General features: G+C 42.5%; 1 protein-coding gene across 1 annotated transcript in view; it reads left to right on the top strand.

Annotated features, from left to right (window-relative positions):
• Window positions 1-11022, top strand: part of tecpr1a (tectonin beta-propeller repeat containing 1a) — a 72467-nt gene extending 61445 nt beyond the window's left edge. Inside the window, exon 25 of the mRNA XM_055651584.1 lies at window positions 300-11022. Within this exon, the coding sequence (XP_055507559.1) occupies window positions 300-482 (183 nt within the window). The 3' untranslated portion in view covers window positions 483-11022. The remainder of the gene's footprint in view (window positions 1-299) is intronic.
• The last annotated feature ends 5739 nt before the right edge of the window (window positions 11023-16761 follow it).

Genomic DNA, 16761 nt, shown 5'->3' with positions numbered 1-16761 from the left:
GCTGGAGTAACTCAGCGGGTCAGGCGGCATCTCTGGAGAAAAAGGATGGGTGACATTTTGGGTCGGAACCCTTCTTCAGGCACATAAATTCAGTTCATATAGAATGAAGGCATCAACACGGTGGACTCATTGGTCATCGACGGTGCTGTACACAGAACCTTGGATAATCCCAGGGCTTTAAATTGTCATTTACAGAACTTTAGTGATCTTTAACTGCATGTGATTTTCATTGATTAGCTCTCCATGGTTTCTTCTCTCGAGGTAACATTTTTGTTGTTGTATTTGTTGTCACCTTACAGGGTGGCTGGGATCACATTACAGTCAGAGCCAACTCGATGGACCCTTCACACAGTAGTGTTCCCAAAGCAGCCGACAATGAACCGATGAAGCTGACTACCCAGAATGGAAGCACGGCCACTAAATCTAAAAACATTTTATCAGTCGAACAGCAGGAGCTCAATCAAAATGCTGTCAAATGCTGATGGTTTGTGTCACGACGTCGCATGTTCTGTTTTCCGTGGTGATTGGTCCGGGCAATGACTGATCTTGCCCAGGCTGGCCACTACATCCACAGTGAGTAGAGTTGTAGTGTTAGCTGTGTTTGCTGTTATTCTGCACTTTGGGGCAGCAAACTGTCAGTCACCAATTGAAATCCAGTAACAAGAATGTAGCGCACTTCGTTTAAACTGTATGGTCACTGACATATCCACATCCAGCACAGTGCTGGTTCTCACTCCAGTGCAGCGTAGACCAGAGAGTAATGTGTCGGTAATCCAGTCTGTTGTCAGCATGGAAGGCCCAATTTTAACATTAATCCCAGCTCCGCAGTGGTGCCTGTTCACACGTCTGTATGAGGATGAAAGAAATCACAAGCATGGCCTAATTCCCAGTGAAACAATGGAACTGGTTCCTGGTGGAACCAGTTGGTGGAAACAGCAGGTCAGGCAGCATTGTTGGAGAGAGAAATGGTTAACGTTATGGCGTGAAACATTATTCCTCTCTCAATTTGCAGACCATCTCACAAATATAGGAGAACTAATATGATGGTTTGCCTAAAGTTGAATCTTTCTCATTACTGCCAATCTTTGACAGCACTCTGAGGAGCAGGCAAGTACTGGGGATTCTGACAGGGATCAGTATAAGGTCAGGTATCCAGTGTTATGGATGGTAGTAGCATCAAGTACTATCTCATGCTTCCAGCCGACCACAAAAGTGAGGATGCTTGATAAGTGCATTAACTACTGAATGATGCAATGTGACATTACGTTCATATCGGCACCAACATTATTGTTGTGTTTGTCTACAATGTTCAGCACAGAGACACTTGGCCCAACTGGTCTATCCATTGCTTATGCTCCAGACAAGCTTTGATCGCACTCTTGGTTATTCCCTGCAGGGTTTTCCAATGCTTCCCTCCCACACTGCCCCCATATTGTTCCCCGGTCTTACTCCGGTGGGAGTAATTATCACATACTGACTACTATCCAAATAGAATATTATTGGTGGCTGCCTTCTCTTAAAGCCTTTGGTTTCCCCGTTATCTAGCCTGTTTTTTATTGAATCGCTAGTTCTGAGAAAATACCTGCCATCCTTGAAGATGTTTCTTATGGTGATGGACCAGTGCTTGCTTATAACGCCGCTGTGTTGACATTCCTCCAACCTCTTCCCCCCCCCATCCCCCGCTTTACACCCAGACCTGCACAGATGGACTTTCCCATTCTCTCCAACTTGCAGCGTGCTAGAATCACCCCAGATTGTGCAGGAATATTATCCTTGAGTGTGCAATTGGAGCACTTGGGAGGCAGAGGATTTCCAGTAATGTTCAGAAAGGTGTAATGCAACAGTTGGAGAAGTGAAGTGCCATTAACGTCTGGCGGAGCTAGATTCCATATAGATCTATTTGGGCTTTGTTTTATTAATGGTTGAAGCATTTTCTTTTGCACACATTGCCTTGTGGTATCAAAGTACCTAGGCACATCAAGTTACAGAGGATGAGAGCAGTGTGGTAGGAACAACCTGTCCTCTTGAACCACTGACCCATAAACAGCATTCAAATCTACTTTGGAAGCTTTGAAGATATTTTCATCTGAGGATTTTAGCTCACAGAAATGACTCCTCTTTCCTGCTTCAGTTCGACAGTTACTGTTCAGACCTACTGTATGCCCACACCTCCCCACCCGAAATGGTGTTAGAGATTGTTCCTATGTTGAACATTATTGCATGTTGCAGCACACAGCAATAGGATTTAAACCTTTTACACCTAATTTGAATACATTTCTGTCGTGGTGAATGTTTTCACCATATGGTGTGGTATTATTGGAAGCGGCTACAGAGGTAACTGACACAAGATACTAATGGCTAAAACATTTTCATAAACTTGTGCTTCCCTTGAAGCTGAGGATTAGCCTTTCCGTGGCTTTATGTGAGTCTCCATCACGGTCTTACCAGCCAGCTCCGGGCCTCATAAAAAGATTTTTGTAAAATGGATCACCTCACACTTCACTTCAATGTCACTGGGGAAAGTTGGATTGGGGAGGGGGTGGGCGGTGGGGAGTCCGGCCTTGAAAGTACCAAGAATGACCAATAACATAATCTCTTTAAGCCACTTGATCGACGCGATTCTCACTGTTGTCATGCCATAGTAAGATGGAGCTGGCATGTTTTTTTTAATGGATATTACATTGAAGTGGAAGCTGGGGAGGCACCAAAGAAAGAGAGGCTTTGTTCATGGAGTTAACTAAGGAAGGATAGGAAGGAGGTTAGTATGGAGCATCAGCAATGTGATAGACTTTTTGAGCTGAATGGTATGTGTGTGTGTATGCTGTACATTCTTTCTGAAGCAAACATCAGGGAATTTGGAGAACTGGAGAATTAAATTATTTAGGACCTGATATTTGAAAATCATGTTAAAAAATCATGTTAGGACGTTTATTTTCAATGTCTGTGCTGTTTGATTGAATTAATTATTGGTGTTGTACATTATTCATTTTATTTGTGATGTATAGATATTTTTTCTTCACCGTATTAAGGAAAAGGTGGGTATTCTTCTTTAAAAAGGATGAGAGAAACATGAGGGCCAATATTGCTCACCCTTGCTGCTGCTTTCAGTTCACACACAGTATTTGTTCCCTTGGCGGTAAATGAATTGTCCTTTATTGTTCTGTGTTCTTGTGAAGGGTTATTTTACAGTATTTGGAGTGTATATATTAAGTCAATAAACTGGAAACATTTGTGATCCAATCACCCCTGAAAGATGAAGAATATTTGTCCAAAAAGCAAAAATAGTTGAATCCATTCACCCAAAGGATTGGTTTCACTAGAGATATACTAGATACACTAGAGTATACTAAGCCTTACTTAAATTGTAATTTTGCTTGAAATTGTGAATCCCACAAAATTAGACCTCGACTGCAGGAAGCCTATTGTCCCTCTCTCAACCACGCCATTCAGAAAATCACTGGCACCCCAGGCAGCAAAGTGGCACAGCTGGTAGAGCTGCTGCCTCACAGCGCCAGATACCCGGGTTCGAACCTGACCTCACATGCTGTCAGTGTGGAGTTTGTACGTTCTCCCTGTGACTGCGTGAGTTTCTTCTGGGCACTCTGGTTTCCTCCCACACCTCAAAGACGTGCAGGTATGTAGGTCAATTGGCTTCTGTAAATTGCCTCTAGTGTGAAGAGGATGGATGCGAAAGTGGGATAACACAGAACTAGTGTGAACGGGTGATCGGTGATCGGCGTGGACTCGGTGGACCAAAGGGCCTGTTTCCATGCTGTATCTCTAAACTAAAATGAACTAAATTCCCACTCCATCTGCCTTCTGTCCTGATTATTCCTGGGTTCCTGCCTCATCATCAGTCAATCCAGGGATCTCTATCTTCCAGACTTTCTGAACATGGCCAATTATCACGATTAACCAAAAATAATCTTAACTTTTCTCACATCATTACCTGTCTTTATTTGCAACTCAGGCAGAGTTTTCTGAAGTTCATTCAACAACTTAAGTAGGGCCTTAGCAATAATAAGTACTATTTGGATCTTGATTTTCAATACTTTATTTTCTTTGCTGAGCTTAAAGCCCTGTCCCACAGTACGGATTCATTCCAAGAGCTCTCTCGAGTTTGCCCTGATTCAAACTTGGAGATTTACGGTAATGGCCACTCGTCGGTACTCGGGGCTCTCGCGGACAAATCTTCACGAGTCTTCCCGTGCTTACCTGCCGTTAGCGAGTCTTCCCGAGTACCTGCTGTTAGCGTTACGAGCCGCTAAGAGACATCCCCGAGGTCCGACGTACCCGCTACGTTCATTCTCCGTGCTTACCATGAGTTTGATTTTTTTTAAACTCCGGAGAGCTCTTGGAATGAACTCGTATCGTGGGACAGGGCTATAAGGCAAAAGTGAGTGTGAATCAAAGGTCTCCATAATTTATGTGATGGCATTGATAAACTATTTGTATTAAATGGTGTATTTAACAAATATAGTTTGAAACATTGGACGATTCTGTTGACTTTATGTGGAGTTTATACTTGTCATCTTTTAAAATGTTTTTTATTCAATTTGTAATTTAAGGGTCTATTTTTTTCTGAAGCAGCCTTTTTTGCAAACATATTATTCACCAAACTAGAGTCAATGTACTGTTGCATTGTTTAACCATAACAGGGACTGTATGTGTAATTAATAGTGTGCTATATTTTAACCCTTTCTCATATCAAAAGCTGACCAATCGTACACAACAACAAGACATGCTTCATGGTCAAAAGTGGTTCATGTATTACACATTTCTATTAGTCCTGCACTAGTGGAAACATCCTGACCTACATTCACTCCATCTAAGCCTTTCACTATTTGGCAAGTTTCCCTCATCCTTCTATATCCATTCTAAATATTTCACGCCAAACATCACAGACTGATACAAATACATCGATAGATGCTCCTGAACACATCATCAGTGATGTAACCTGGGGTCATTGGGTGTTTCGGATCTTTCAACTTCAGACACCCTCACCCAGGCGACCCAGCCGTGGTTGATCAGACCACGACTCGTGTTCAGGTGGCATTCGCTCCTCGCCATGGACCTCCTCTCCTGATCCAGAGCCATCTTGAGGCCTTCTCCGCTGCCTCTGTGGTGTTCCTGATGGCTCTTCTCCTTGCCACTCCGTTGATGCCCAGTGCACTCAAGGCTTTGTAGAGCAATTGCCCTGCAAAACCTCTGCAGCCAACCTCGATGGGCATACACCTTGCCTTCCAGCCCTGCTTGCGGCAGTCTATGACCAGTTCTTCATATTTGGCCATCTCCCTCTCGTGGGCCTCCTCCAGACGGTCCTCCCACGGCACTGTCAGTTCCAACAAGACGATGTTTTTGGTCGCCTCTGAGACCAGGAGGATATCTGGCCTCAGGGTGGTTGTGGCAATGTGCTGTGGGAACTTCAGCTGTTTCACCAGGTCTACGGAAAGCTGCCTGTCCTGCGCAGTCGCCAGGATTCCTGGCTACTGTGGTTCTTGGCAGCTGCACTCCAGCCTTCACGAAGGTGATCATCTGGGTGGTGGGGCGTTCTCGTCTACAGCTGCTGATTACCATGCTGATGGCTTCTGCAATGGGTTTGAGAACCTGGTCGTGACGCCATGTGTACCGGCCCTGCCCAAGAGTCTTTGGGCAACAGCTCAGGATGTGCTCCAACGTCCCCTTGCCTGAGCATTGCGGGCAATCTGGAGATTCCGCTTTGCCCCAGATGAAGAGGTTCGATGGGCTGGGCAGGACATCATAGACTGCCTGGACCAGGAACTTGATGCGCTGTGGTTCAGCCTGCCAGAGCTCAGTCCATGTGACTTTTCGGTCCATAAAGGCCCGTTTCCTTATATCTTTCAATCTGTATCTTTCAATCAATCAACACTCAACATCCTGATTACCTCATCGGGCTAATGTGCTATTTAGCATGTGGAAAAACGCTTTGTCAGTTCAGAGAAAATTTTATCAATGGACAAATTTGGTTATACAAAACGTATCAGCATTTTCAGACTTTGCTGATACTACTTGTGCACATTCCTACTTGAATATCTTGTTGAAGGTTTATTTCAATATTTATGGGGCATTTTACAATTTGGATGGAAGTGGATGGCTAATTGAAGTCATGGTGGAGAAAGTGGAATGTAAATGTGGATCAGCATACTATATATAGTATAGCTATTGTAAATGTTCATAAGTTCTAGGAGTGGAATTAGGCCATTTGGCCCATCGAGTCTACTCCACTGTGGAGCAAGAATCACAGATGGGGAGCAAGGGTCTGAAGAAGGGTCTCGACCCGAAACGTCACCCTTTCCTTCTATCCAGAGTTGCTGCCTGTCCCGCTGAGTTACTCCAGCATTTTGTGTCTATCTTAAGGAGGTAAATTCGCCATTCAATCATGGCAGATCTATCTTTCCCTCTCAACCCCATTCTCCTGCCTTCTCCCCATAACCCCTGACACCCTAACTAATCAAGAATCTGTCAATCTGTGCCTTAAAAATATCCATCGACTTGACCTACATAACTGTCTAGAGCAATGAATTCCACAGATTCACCACCCTCTGACTAGAGAAATTCCTCCTTATCTCCTTTCTAAATGTATGCCATTTAATTCTGAGGTTATGGCCTCTAGTCCTAGACTCTTCCACTAGTGGGAACATCCTCTCCATGTTCATTCCATCCGGGCCTTTCACTATTTGCTATATTTCCATGAGCAAATCCATTCTAAATGTTTTAGGCCAAACTTCACAGACTAAAGTTTATTATTGAAATTAGTCATTCCACATTCAGTGGAACATGTAAATACAAAACTGGACCATCTAGGAAGCATAGACAGGGAAGAAGATGGATTGAACTGCTGTAAATTAATCCCAGGTTCTTGTGGAGATTTCCCTTCAATTAGGCAGAGGCCAGCAATGCCCTATGCCAGATTCTTAACGCTTAAGTCATCTGTAACTTAACTCTTAAGTCATTGGCCTTTCCATAAACCCATGAAAGCCATGAACATGCAATTTAACTCAAAGCACCACTGCTATAATCCCACACAATACAAACTTGTACGCTTGTGTTCCATGGCACTGGCAGGCTTTAGGTTTGGCCTGTGTTAAATAGTGGTGGCAAATGCAGAGATCGGTGTAGCTTACACTATAATTATCCAGGAAAATAATTGATCGATCTGGAATCTTGTTCTTACACAGGGTCCGAGCCGTACAGCGTGGAAATAGGCCTTTTGGCCCAATTTGCCCATGCTGAACACAATACAGCATCTACACTAGTCCCACCTGTCCACATTTGGCCCATATCCCTTTAAACCTTTCCTATCCATACCTGTCCAAATGTATTTTAAAGGCTTTTATCGTACCTCCATATACCCACCGCACTTTGTGTGAAAAGGTTACCCCTCAGGTTCCTATTAAATTTTTGCCCTCTCACCTTAAACCTGTGTCATCTGGTTCTTGATTCCCCTGCTCTGAGTAAAAGAGTGTACATTCACCCTATCTATTCCCTTCATGATTGTTACACCTCTATAAGATCACTCCTCATCCTCCTGCGCATTCAAGGAATAAAAATCTAGCCTGACCAACCTCTCGCTATAACTCAGGCCCTCAAGTCCTGGCCTAAGTCCTCTGGTTGTTGATTCCCCTACTCTGGGCATGCACCCTATCTATACCCCTCGTAATGTTATACACAACGCAAAAAGTGTATAAGTTCAATTTACGATGCTGTAAGTTTCCAATTTGGTTGATTAATGACAAAGTGTGACTTTATTTTTCCGCTTTTTGAACAATTTTATTAAAATGTTCCTGTCAGTAGACAGTGGTAAAGGCGACACTGCTGGAGGTGATTCAGCCGTGAAAACTGCAGGATTAAAAGAGCACATTTTGTTCCTACGCTTGGTTACTATGTCAACCTTACAAGATTGCCAACTTTCAGTTGAATCCAGGTAAGCTGCCTGTTTGTAGGCAAATATGGTATCAGACAATTACTGGGTGGTGACTTCTTCCTGCACAGCCAAAGGGCAGTTAGTAAAATTCATGTTTGGTTCTCGACTCATTTACTTTGCCTGCAGGTGCTGTGAACTATCAACTATGGCTCAGTGATAGCGCCTTGCCCCCAAGACAGAATGTTGTGAGCCAATTTCCATTCTGGAGAAACAGGTATAGGGTCACTCACAGTGGTCACACATGCTTGGAGGTCAGAGGGATCTCAGCCACATCCACACCTCCCCCTTCCCAAATTTATCTCTGCGTCTGCGATCCTGGGAGGAGGACTATCTAAACTTCTAAAGTGCTGTATCATCCAGAGAGTTCACACAGAGAGTGGTGAATCTCTGGAATTCTCTGCCACAGAAGGTAGTTGAGGCCAGTTCATTGGCTATATTTAAGAGGGAGTTAGATGTTGTCCTTGTGGCTAAAGGCATCAGGGGGTATGAAGAGAAGGCAGGTACAGGATACTGAGTTGGATGATCAGCCATGATCATATTGAATAGCGGTGCAGGCTCGAAGGGCCGAATGGCCTACTCCTGCACCTATTTTCTATGTTTCTATCCCACCACCTCTGCCTATACCTCCCTTGTCTTTCACTTTGCCATAATTGCAGATTATTCTCTTGCCTCAGCTTGACTCTTTGAAGCTTCCTATGCAAATCTTCCTCCCATAAACACTGCCTTGAATTTATGGGCTTATGATCTCTTAAAAAAGCAGTAATACCTCCCCTAATATTCTGGCCAAGAGTTCCCTCAACTGGTATTATTAAAAAAATATTTTGGCATTAATATATCACCACTTTTTCTATAAAACGACAATAGAGATACATCAAAATGTAATTAATTTGCTGTGGAACATCCTGAAAATGTAAACGCTATAATTAAAATGCAAGTTTTGAAGGATTTGTTACTTTATATAATGGTTAGCTTATACATCAGAATGAGGAGGCATTTATATGTTACCTGAGGGTTTTTATAGTATTGAAGTCTTCCCTAGCTGGATGTAGTTACGTGACTCTAGTGGTGATACGTCTGCAAGCTTTTACCTACATTGCACTGGCAAACAATGGTTTGTGGGGTTGGAGAGGAAGATGCAACATTGGGATTGGGAGAAGAACAAATGTTTGGCCACAATGTAATGCCATTTTCTGCTGGTCAGTGGTAATGGACTGAAAGGTCATGTACTGCCCTTGCACAGGACTATTTCAATGCTGTCTTGATCAGCTCCATAGTTGCATCCTCATGCAAAACTCTGGTGCCTTTGTCCTAACTCGGATTTGTCCCAACTCCCATCTACAACATTGGCTGACCTATAAAGGATTTGAAAAATGTCTCTATTTTTGGAATTCTCTCCTTTTGAAAACCCTCCTAGTCTGATGCATAGAAAAGGTTTAGAGGATTATGGGCCAAAGGCAGGCAAATAGGACTAGCTTAGAAGGGCGATGTGGACGTTGGCTGCTGAAGGGCCTGTTTCCCTGCTGTATGACTCTATGACTCTCCCCTTTCCCTGCTCCCTACCCTCTTCCCAGCCTACAATTCCAGCTGGTCCCATTATAGCCTTGTCTTACCCCCAAATGTAACCATTCCATCACTGGCAGCTGTAATTGTAATTGCCTAATGTAACTCCTGCCACTGAATAGGCGTGCAGGAAGGAACTGCAGATATTGGTTTAAACCGAAGGTAGACACAAAAAACTGGAGTAACTCAGTGGGTCGGACAGCTTCTCTAGAGAAAAGGAATAGGTGACGTTTCCGGTCAAGACCCTTGTGCAGTCATTTAGGGTTTCGATTCCTTCCCCAAGTATCCCATTTGACGCGGGAACATTATGAAAGTAAATTTTAACTGATATGTCTTGAGATATTTGGCAATGTAAAACAGGCGAGTTAAACACAAGTTGTTGTTCTCGATGAATGTGTGCATTGAAATCTAGGAAGGATGTGTTAGAAATCGCTGGGAGTTCTGTGAGCTGTCCTCATCTCATTTTGAAGAACATCAACTTGCCTGACATTAAAGGTAGGGCTCGGTGGAAATTTGATATGTTTGTCACGATTCTAGTTTTTCACAATTTAAAGATGAATTTAAATTTTCAGCTGAAGGTTGGTTGCAGTAACAAGCGCTGTCAGATCTTCGCCAGACCGGCCAAGTTAAAAGCCCCTACAATTAAAACAATATAATAAAATTGTGTAAATTGTCTTTTAATGCCTGTTTTCCCTTGCAAATTTCCTCTGCTCCCTCAACCTAACTTGCACTAAGTATTTTACACCCATTACCCTGAGTTTTCTTGCCAACAGTGCCTCCTGGTCTATTAAAGACTCTCAAATTAAATCTCCCTTCCTCTCAAATCCTCTACAACCTCGTCAAGATATCCACATCTTCCAGAGACTCTAAGAAATCGGCACTCCTTCAGTTTTGGGGTGTTTTTCCATTCCACTTTTGCCAGCAATCCCTCAGTTGCTGAGGCTCAGTCCAGGAATCTATCTCAAAACGTGCGTGCCTCGGTATGACTGCTTGTTGCTGTGATTTCTTACTCCTACTGACATACTACCACTCCAATCCCCATCTTGACATTGAGGATGAACATCTTGATCTACTTTACGGACAACAATGTTATTTGGGCATTTACCTCAAAAGCACCAGTCACCAAGGACAAAGTTCATAAGTTCCAGGAGCAGAATTAGCCCATTTGGCCCATCAAGTCTACTCCGCCATTCAATCATGGCTAATGTATCTTTCCCTCTCAACCCCATTCTCCAGCCTTCTCCCCATAACCCCTAACACCCTTAAAGTCGACTATGGCGACTTCTCATAAATGGTAAGAAAGAGTTAATGGGCTGAAAGGTTTCCTGCACCATTGCAATCAGTCTCATCTACTGCTTCTAGATATTTGGAAGACTTTGTGTCCTCTTGCAGTCCTGGCTAACTTTAGCTTTGATAATAATTAACTTTAATAGTTTGCTTACCCAAACTCCTGTGCCATATCACTTAACAAAATCTCACTGTCCACCAGTCATTACTATTTCTGAATGTATTTTGATGATTGTAAAACTTACCGCCAATTATTTAAAAAGTTAACAGTGACATTTTGGTTTAAATTATATTTTTCAATAACCAAAGGATTTGAATAATTTTCTATCATAGGAGACTGTGGGCACATATGTAGTTTCAAGTCTATGATCAATAGATGTTTGGTAATTTATTGTTCTCTATCCACATGCTCTGGTTACAACAGTTACACTAACATCTACACAAAAATGTGGAATATTGCCCAGTTATGTCCTATTAACAAAATACAGAACATGTTTAACTTAACTAACAATGAAAGGACAATATATTTTCTGGGCAGGACAGTCAACGGTACAAGCAGGACCTGCATCGGTGGTGATCCTTATTTACCTCATACCCTTTTCTTTTTTGACGGCAGGGAACCCAAGTGTGGGAGAGGCTGTCATTGTAGCTGTGAGGAGTAATTGCAGTGTATTTTGTAGATGGTATACCCTGCGGTTGCAGTGTTTATACGGTTAAGAAAATGAATATTTAGGTTGGTAGATGTTGTGACAATCGAGCAGGTGTTTGTTCTGGATGGTGTCAAATTGCTTGAGTAGCGTTCGAGTTGTGTTAAGCCACGCAAGTAGAAAATATTCCGTTGTGTTCCAGACCTGTTCCCTTAGATGTTGGAAAGGATTTAACGTGGCAGATGAGTCATTTGGCACAGTGGGTTACTCAGCCTGGCGGCTCAATTCTGCTCATATCTTTTGGTCATTTGACCCACCATGTCCATGCCAACCAGTGGGGATCCATCTGTATTAATCCCATCTTCCAGCCTCTAGCCTTGTACACCTAACATCTTAATGCTGTCAGCTAGTGCTAACATCACCCTCTCGGGCTGTATTTTACAGGTACTTACCACTCTCTGGGTGAAATGGTCCTCCTCAGATCCCCTCTAATCTCTTGCCCTTTCCCCCAAGTCTGTGTCCTCTAGTTTTATCAGCCTCTAATTTTGAGAAACGTTACCTGCAGTCTACTAGATCCTCAATGTTATATATTTTTCAATCATGTCTCCCCCCCCCAACCTCCTCTGCTCCACGGAAATTCATATTCCCCATTCTCTTCTAACAACTGAAACGCTCCAACCCAGGCAACATCCTAATGAATCTCCTTTGCATCGTCTGCAACACTCATCATCTGCTGTGGATTGTTTTCTGGGTGTTGCTACATTCAGGTTAGCATGGACTGCAATGTTTTCCAAGGAGTTGTAAATAGAATTGAACATTGATTACATAGGAACATCCCCATTGCTGGCTTACTGAAGAACTTATTGGTGAAGTTGCTGATAAGCTTAAGGTGAGAGGGGTAAGCATTAATAGGAACCTTGAGGGGCTACTTTTTCACTTAGGAATATAGAATTAAATGCCAGAGGAGGTCGTTGAGGCAGGTACTATTAACAGCATTCAAAAGCCACTTGGACAGGTACATGGACAGAAAGTAGTTAGGGATATGGTCCAAATGCCAGCAAATGGGACTAGCTTTGATGGGGCATCTTGGTTGGCATGGATAAGTTGGGCTGAAGGACCTATTTCCATGCTGTATGATGTTTGTCTTTATGTAGCTGAAGATAGTTGGGCCTAGAAATGTTCTGAGGCAGACTTACATCCAACAAGCATAACCACCTTTATCTGTGAATACTATAATTCCAACTGTTGGAGTGTTTTCACCTTGGTGTTTGTTGTACTCAAGCTACGTGATGTCACACTTGATCAAATGCTGCCTTGACGTTTGGAAGTAGGTTATTTGGTCAATGTTTGGACCAAGGGTGTGAGGATGGGCTGAAGCCAAGTGGTCCTGTTGAAACCCAAACAGGCGTCAGAGCCTAGATTAGTGGTGAGTGCCATTGTTAATAATAACAACTCCATTCACTTTGCTAATGAGTGAGAATGGTAATTAGTTATTGGATTTGTATTGGGACATTTTTATGAAAGAATCATAAACAGTTTTAGTTTCAGTTATTACTCATTTTGTCGCTATCTTTATTTTTTTAAACATTCAGAAAATCAGCAGTGAGAATAGAACATTGTCTGAAAATTATTTTACATCACAATTGACTGGTGAAAATGCACAATACTTAAATCTCTTTGGTTTATTAAGGTGTAAAAGAAAGTTTATTGTGCCGTCCTTTCCAGCTACATGAATCTTAAAAAGCAACCTAACCTACATTTACAAATTTAAATCTATTTCTCTAAAGATTGGGGAGATCTCTTAATTTAACGGAGCCACGGGATCCTCCTGTATGAAACTCATATACATTCCCAAATACAATAACCTGGACAAAAACTTTCAACATTATACACACAACCAAATGAACATCTATGGAGAGAGGAATCAGCTTTAAAAGCTCATTGGTGGTGAAACACTAACTTTCTCTCCTGACTTTTGTATCCTTTCTGTTCTTGCCATATTTCTAACATATACAGTGAGTTTGCTTTTGAACAAAGTGTATAGGAACCACAGAAATTTGGCTTTCCTATGAGATAAACTGAAACAAATGCTACAATAATGGAAAACTGGGTTCTGTGCTGGTTTACTTGTATCAACTAGGGAGTATAAGTGGTGCTGCTGATCCTTAATTTAATGTTAAAGCGAAAAGAAAGCAAAATACTGGAAGCATTCGACTGATCTGACAACATCTGTGGGGAGAGAAACAGTCGTGTTTCAGGTAGAGGAACCTTCATCAGTACTAGAAAAGTGAGAAAACAAGTGTATTAATTAGTAGAGTGAATTGGGGAGAATAGAGGGAAGGTCAGTGCTTGCTTTCTCATTTTTCCTGTTCTGATAAAGGATCTTTGACATTAATTCTCATGCTCTCCCACCAGATGCTGTATCACCAGCTCAGCATTCCCACTGCTGTTTCCATCTGATGTCAGCCATCGGCATTTTTTTGCTCCAATCAATCTTCCAGCAGTTGGCCAGATCAGTTGACCTGCCAGCCAGCTTGCAAACCTCTACATGTCCTACGCTTAGTTTTGGATCTTTCCATGCTCCAGCCGACAACTGTCTAACATTTGTGCTTCCCCAATCCTAACACATCCCTGGTTTTCTTCATTCCATTACAATCAGTAATGTCTTCACCTAAAACATTTTATCCGTGCCTCTTTCCTCCTTAAAATCTACCTTTCCCACCATGATTTTCAACACTCGGCCTACTACTAATGTAGTAGTTCTTGTCAGATTTTAATATCACGTATTAAAAAAATCTTGTTACTTTTTGTTGTATATCGTAAAGGGAGTTTAAATATAAATCATTGTTACAGCTTTAAAAAAATAATTATACAATGGCTTTTACTGCATGAAGTCATGCTAAAACAACAAGAACATTGGTGCTTGTAGGCAGCAGGGATTAAGCCGTCACTAAACATTCTACCCATATCTTTTCAGCCACCAGATCCACACCGACTCCTCAGGAACAATCCCAATCTCCCTCTTATTGCCCAGCGTCACGTGCCCATCAATGCCACTTTGATTCTGTTTGCCATGATCCTAAACGAAGGGTAACTTATAGTAGCCAGTTCCAGCACACTCTTAGGATGTGGGAGGGAACACGCAGAGTCACAGGAAGGACGTGCAAACACCAAACTGCTAGTACTCGAAGAGGGATTGAACCTGGGCCTCCGGAACTAATGCATCACGGTTCCACCCTGATTGAAAAGAACACGGTGGGTGTTCAGGGCTCATCAAGGGTTGGGTGGGTGTGCTAGTTAGTGGCAGATATGCTCTCAACTAACCGGTGACTAAAACCCTACAGAAAAATGGTCTTACTGCTACAGTGGTGAGTTGCAGTCTTGTCCGAGACCTGCCCCACCACTTGTCTACAACTGGCAGTACAACTGCATCCTAACCTAACTTTGGAAAGGCATAAGAGAACAGTAACGACCAACTCTCCACCCCAGCCCCCATTACTAGTCCCTCAAAGGATTTCCAAGAAGCTATTAAACAGCTCATATGTAAATACTTTTTAAACGATTTCCATCATCTTTACATACTGAATTTGTTGCATGTATCTCAATACTCTCATCACATATGCAAAACAGAGTGAAAAATTATTTGAATTAGAACAACAATTTAAGTACGCGTCCAGCCCAACTTGGTCTTGCTGACCAGAGGGCACCTTTTCATACTAATCCCATCTCCAAGCTCCTGCTCCATAGCGTAATGCCATGCCAATTCAAGTGCTCGTCTAAACACTCAGTGGCCAGCTTTACCCATGGTCTCAGGTAGTGCCTTCTAGGTACTCTCCACTCTCTGGGTGAAGGTGGTCACCATTGTATTCCCTGTAAATCTCTTCCCCCTTACCCTAAATCTATTAACTCAAATTTTATCTACTGCTATAGGGATAAATTTCCTCCAGTCCACTCTATCTAGACCTCTCATTATTTAAAACACTTTCATCATGTCCCTCCTTAGTTTTTCTCCACTCCTAGGAGAACAGATCTAGTTACAGCTGAAATGGGTGCGGGGTTCAGCCATCTGGCCTCTCCAGTTTGCTCTACTGTTCATCAATGTTGTTGCTGATTTGCCACAATCATCATTTTCCTGCACTTTCCCCATATCCCTTGAATCATTTAATATCTGGTATCAGCAAAGTATTGAGCCATCCAGCCCAAAAGGCCTATGCTAGCTCAATGTAGAATTATTTGAATTGGCCCTATTCTCCCACTTCTTCACCATAGTTCTGCAATTATTCTCTCTCAAGTGTCTACGGAAGGATTCTGTTTCTCTTTACACTCTTCCAACCAATTTCACAGCACAGGAACAATCCCTTCGGCCACAATGTCTGTACCGAGCATGATGCCAAGACCATCTCATGCCCATGCCGACCAATATGCCCCATTACACTAGTCCCACCTGCCGATGTTTGGCTCATATCTCTCTGAACCTATCCTATCCATGTACCTGTCCAAGGGTTTTTTAAATGAACCAGTACATGCCTCAATTACCTCCCCTGGTAGCTGGTTCCATATTCCTACCAACCTTTGTGTTAGAAAAAAGGGTTCCCCTCAGGATCGTATTGAATTTTTTTCCCCCTCACCTTAATCTTATGACCTCTGGTTCTTGATCCCGTACGCTGGGTAAAGGACTCTGTGCATTCACCCTATCTATTCCCCTCATGATTTTACGAACCTCCATAAGTTCACCCCTCAACCTGCGCTCGAAGGAATAACGTCCTAGTTTGCCCAACCCTATAGCTCAGGCTCTCGAGTCCTGGCAACACCCTCAAATCTTCTCTGCGTCCTTTCCAGCTTAACATCTTTCCTATAACAGGGTGACTGAAGCTCAACATAATATTCTAAATGTAAATTCACCAATGTCTTGATCAACCATAACATGAACTCCCAACTTCTATACTCAATACTCTGACTGATGAAGGTCAATGCGCTGAAAGCCTTCTTAAACATGTACCTGTGATGCCACTTTCAAGGAACATCATCAGATGCTGCTGTAAATCTGTGTATCCTGCTGACTCCTTAATCAACTCAACTTTTCCACATACAGGTACCTATTAATGGTTTCTCTGATTTTTAAGAGCAGATACTTCCAGATTTCATCTCTTTAAAAACTGTCAGTTATTGATATAAATATTGCATTGCACTCCCAAATAAGACTGTCACTTCAATGTCTAATAAAATGCATGCAAGTTAAAAATATAAACTTAAATAATGTTATTTGGGGTTTTTTGCAGAAAGGGAGCAGTCTTTAAAAAATAAATAATACATGTATCTGTA

The sequence above is a fragment of the Leucoraja erinacea genome, chromosome 20, assembly GCF_028641065.1.
Source record: "Leucoraja erinacea ecotype New England chromosome 20, Leri_hhj_1, whole genome shotgun sequence".
Taxonomy (NCBI): domain Eukaryota; kingdom Metazoa; phylum Chordata; class Chondrichthyes; order Rajiformes; family Rajidae; genus Leucoraja; species Leucoraja erinaceus.
The sequence above is the reverse complement of the archived record's forward strand: the minus strand, read 5'-3'. Positions and strand labels throughout refer to the sequence as shown.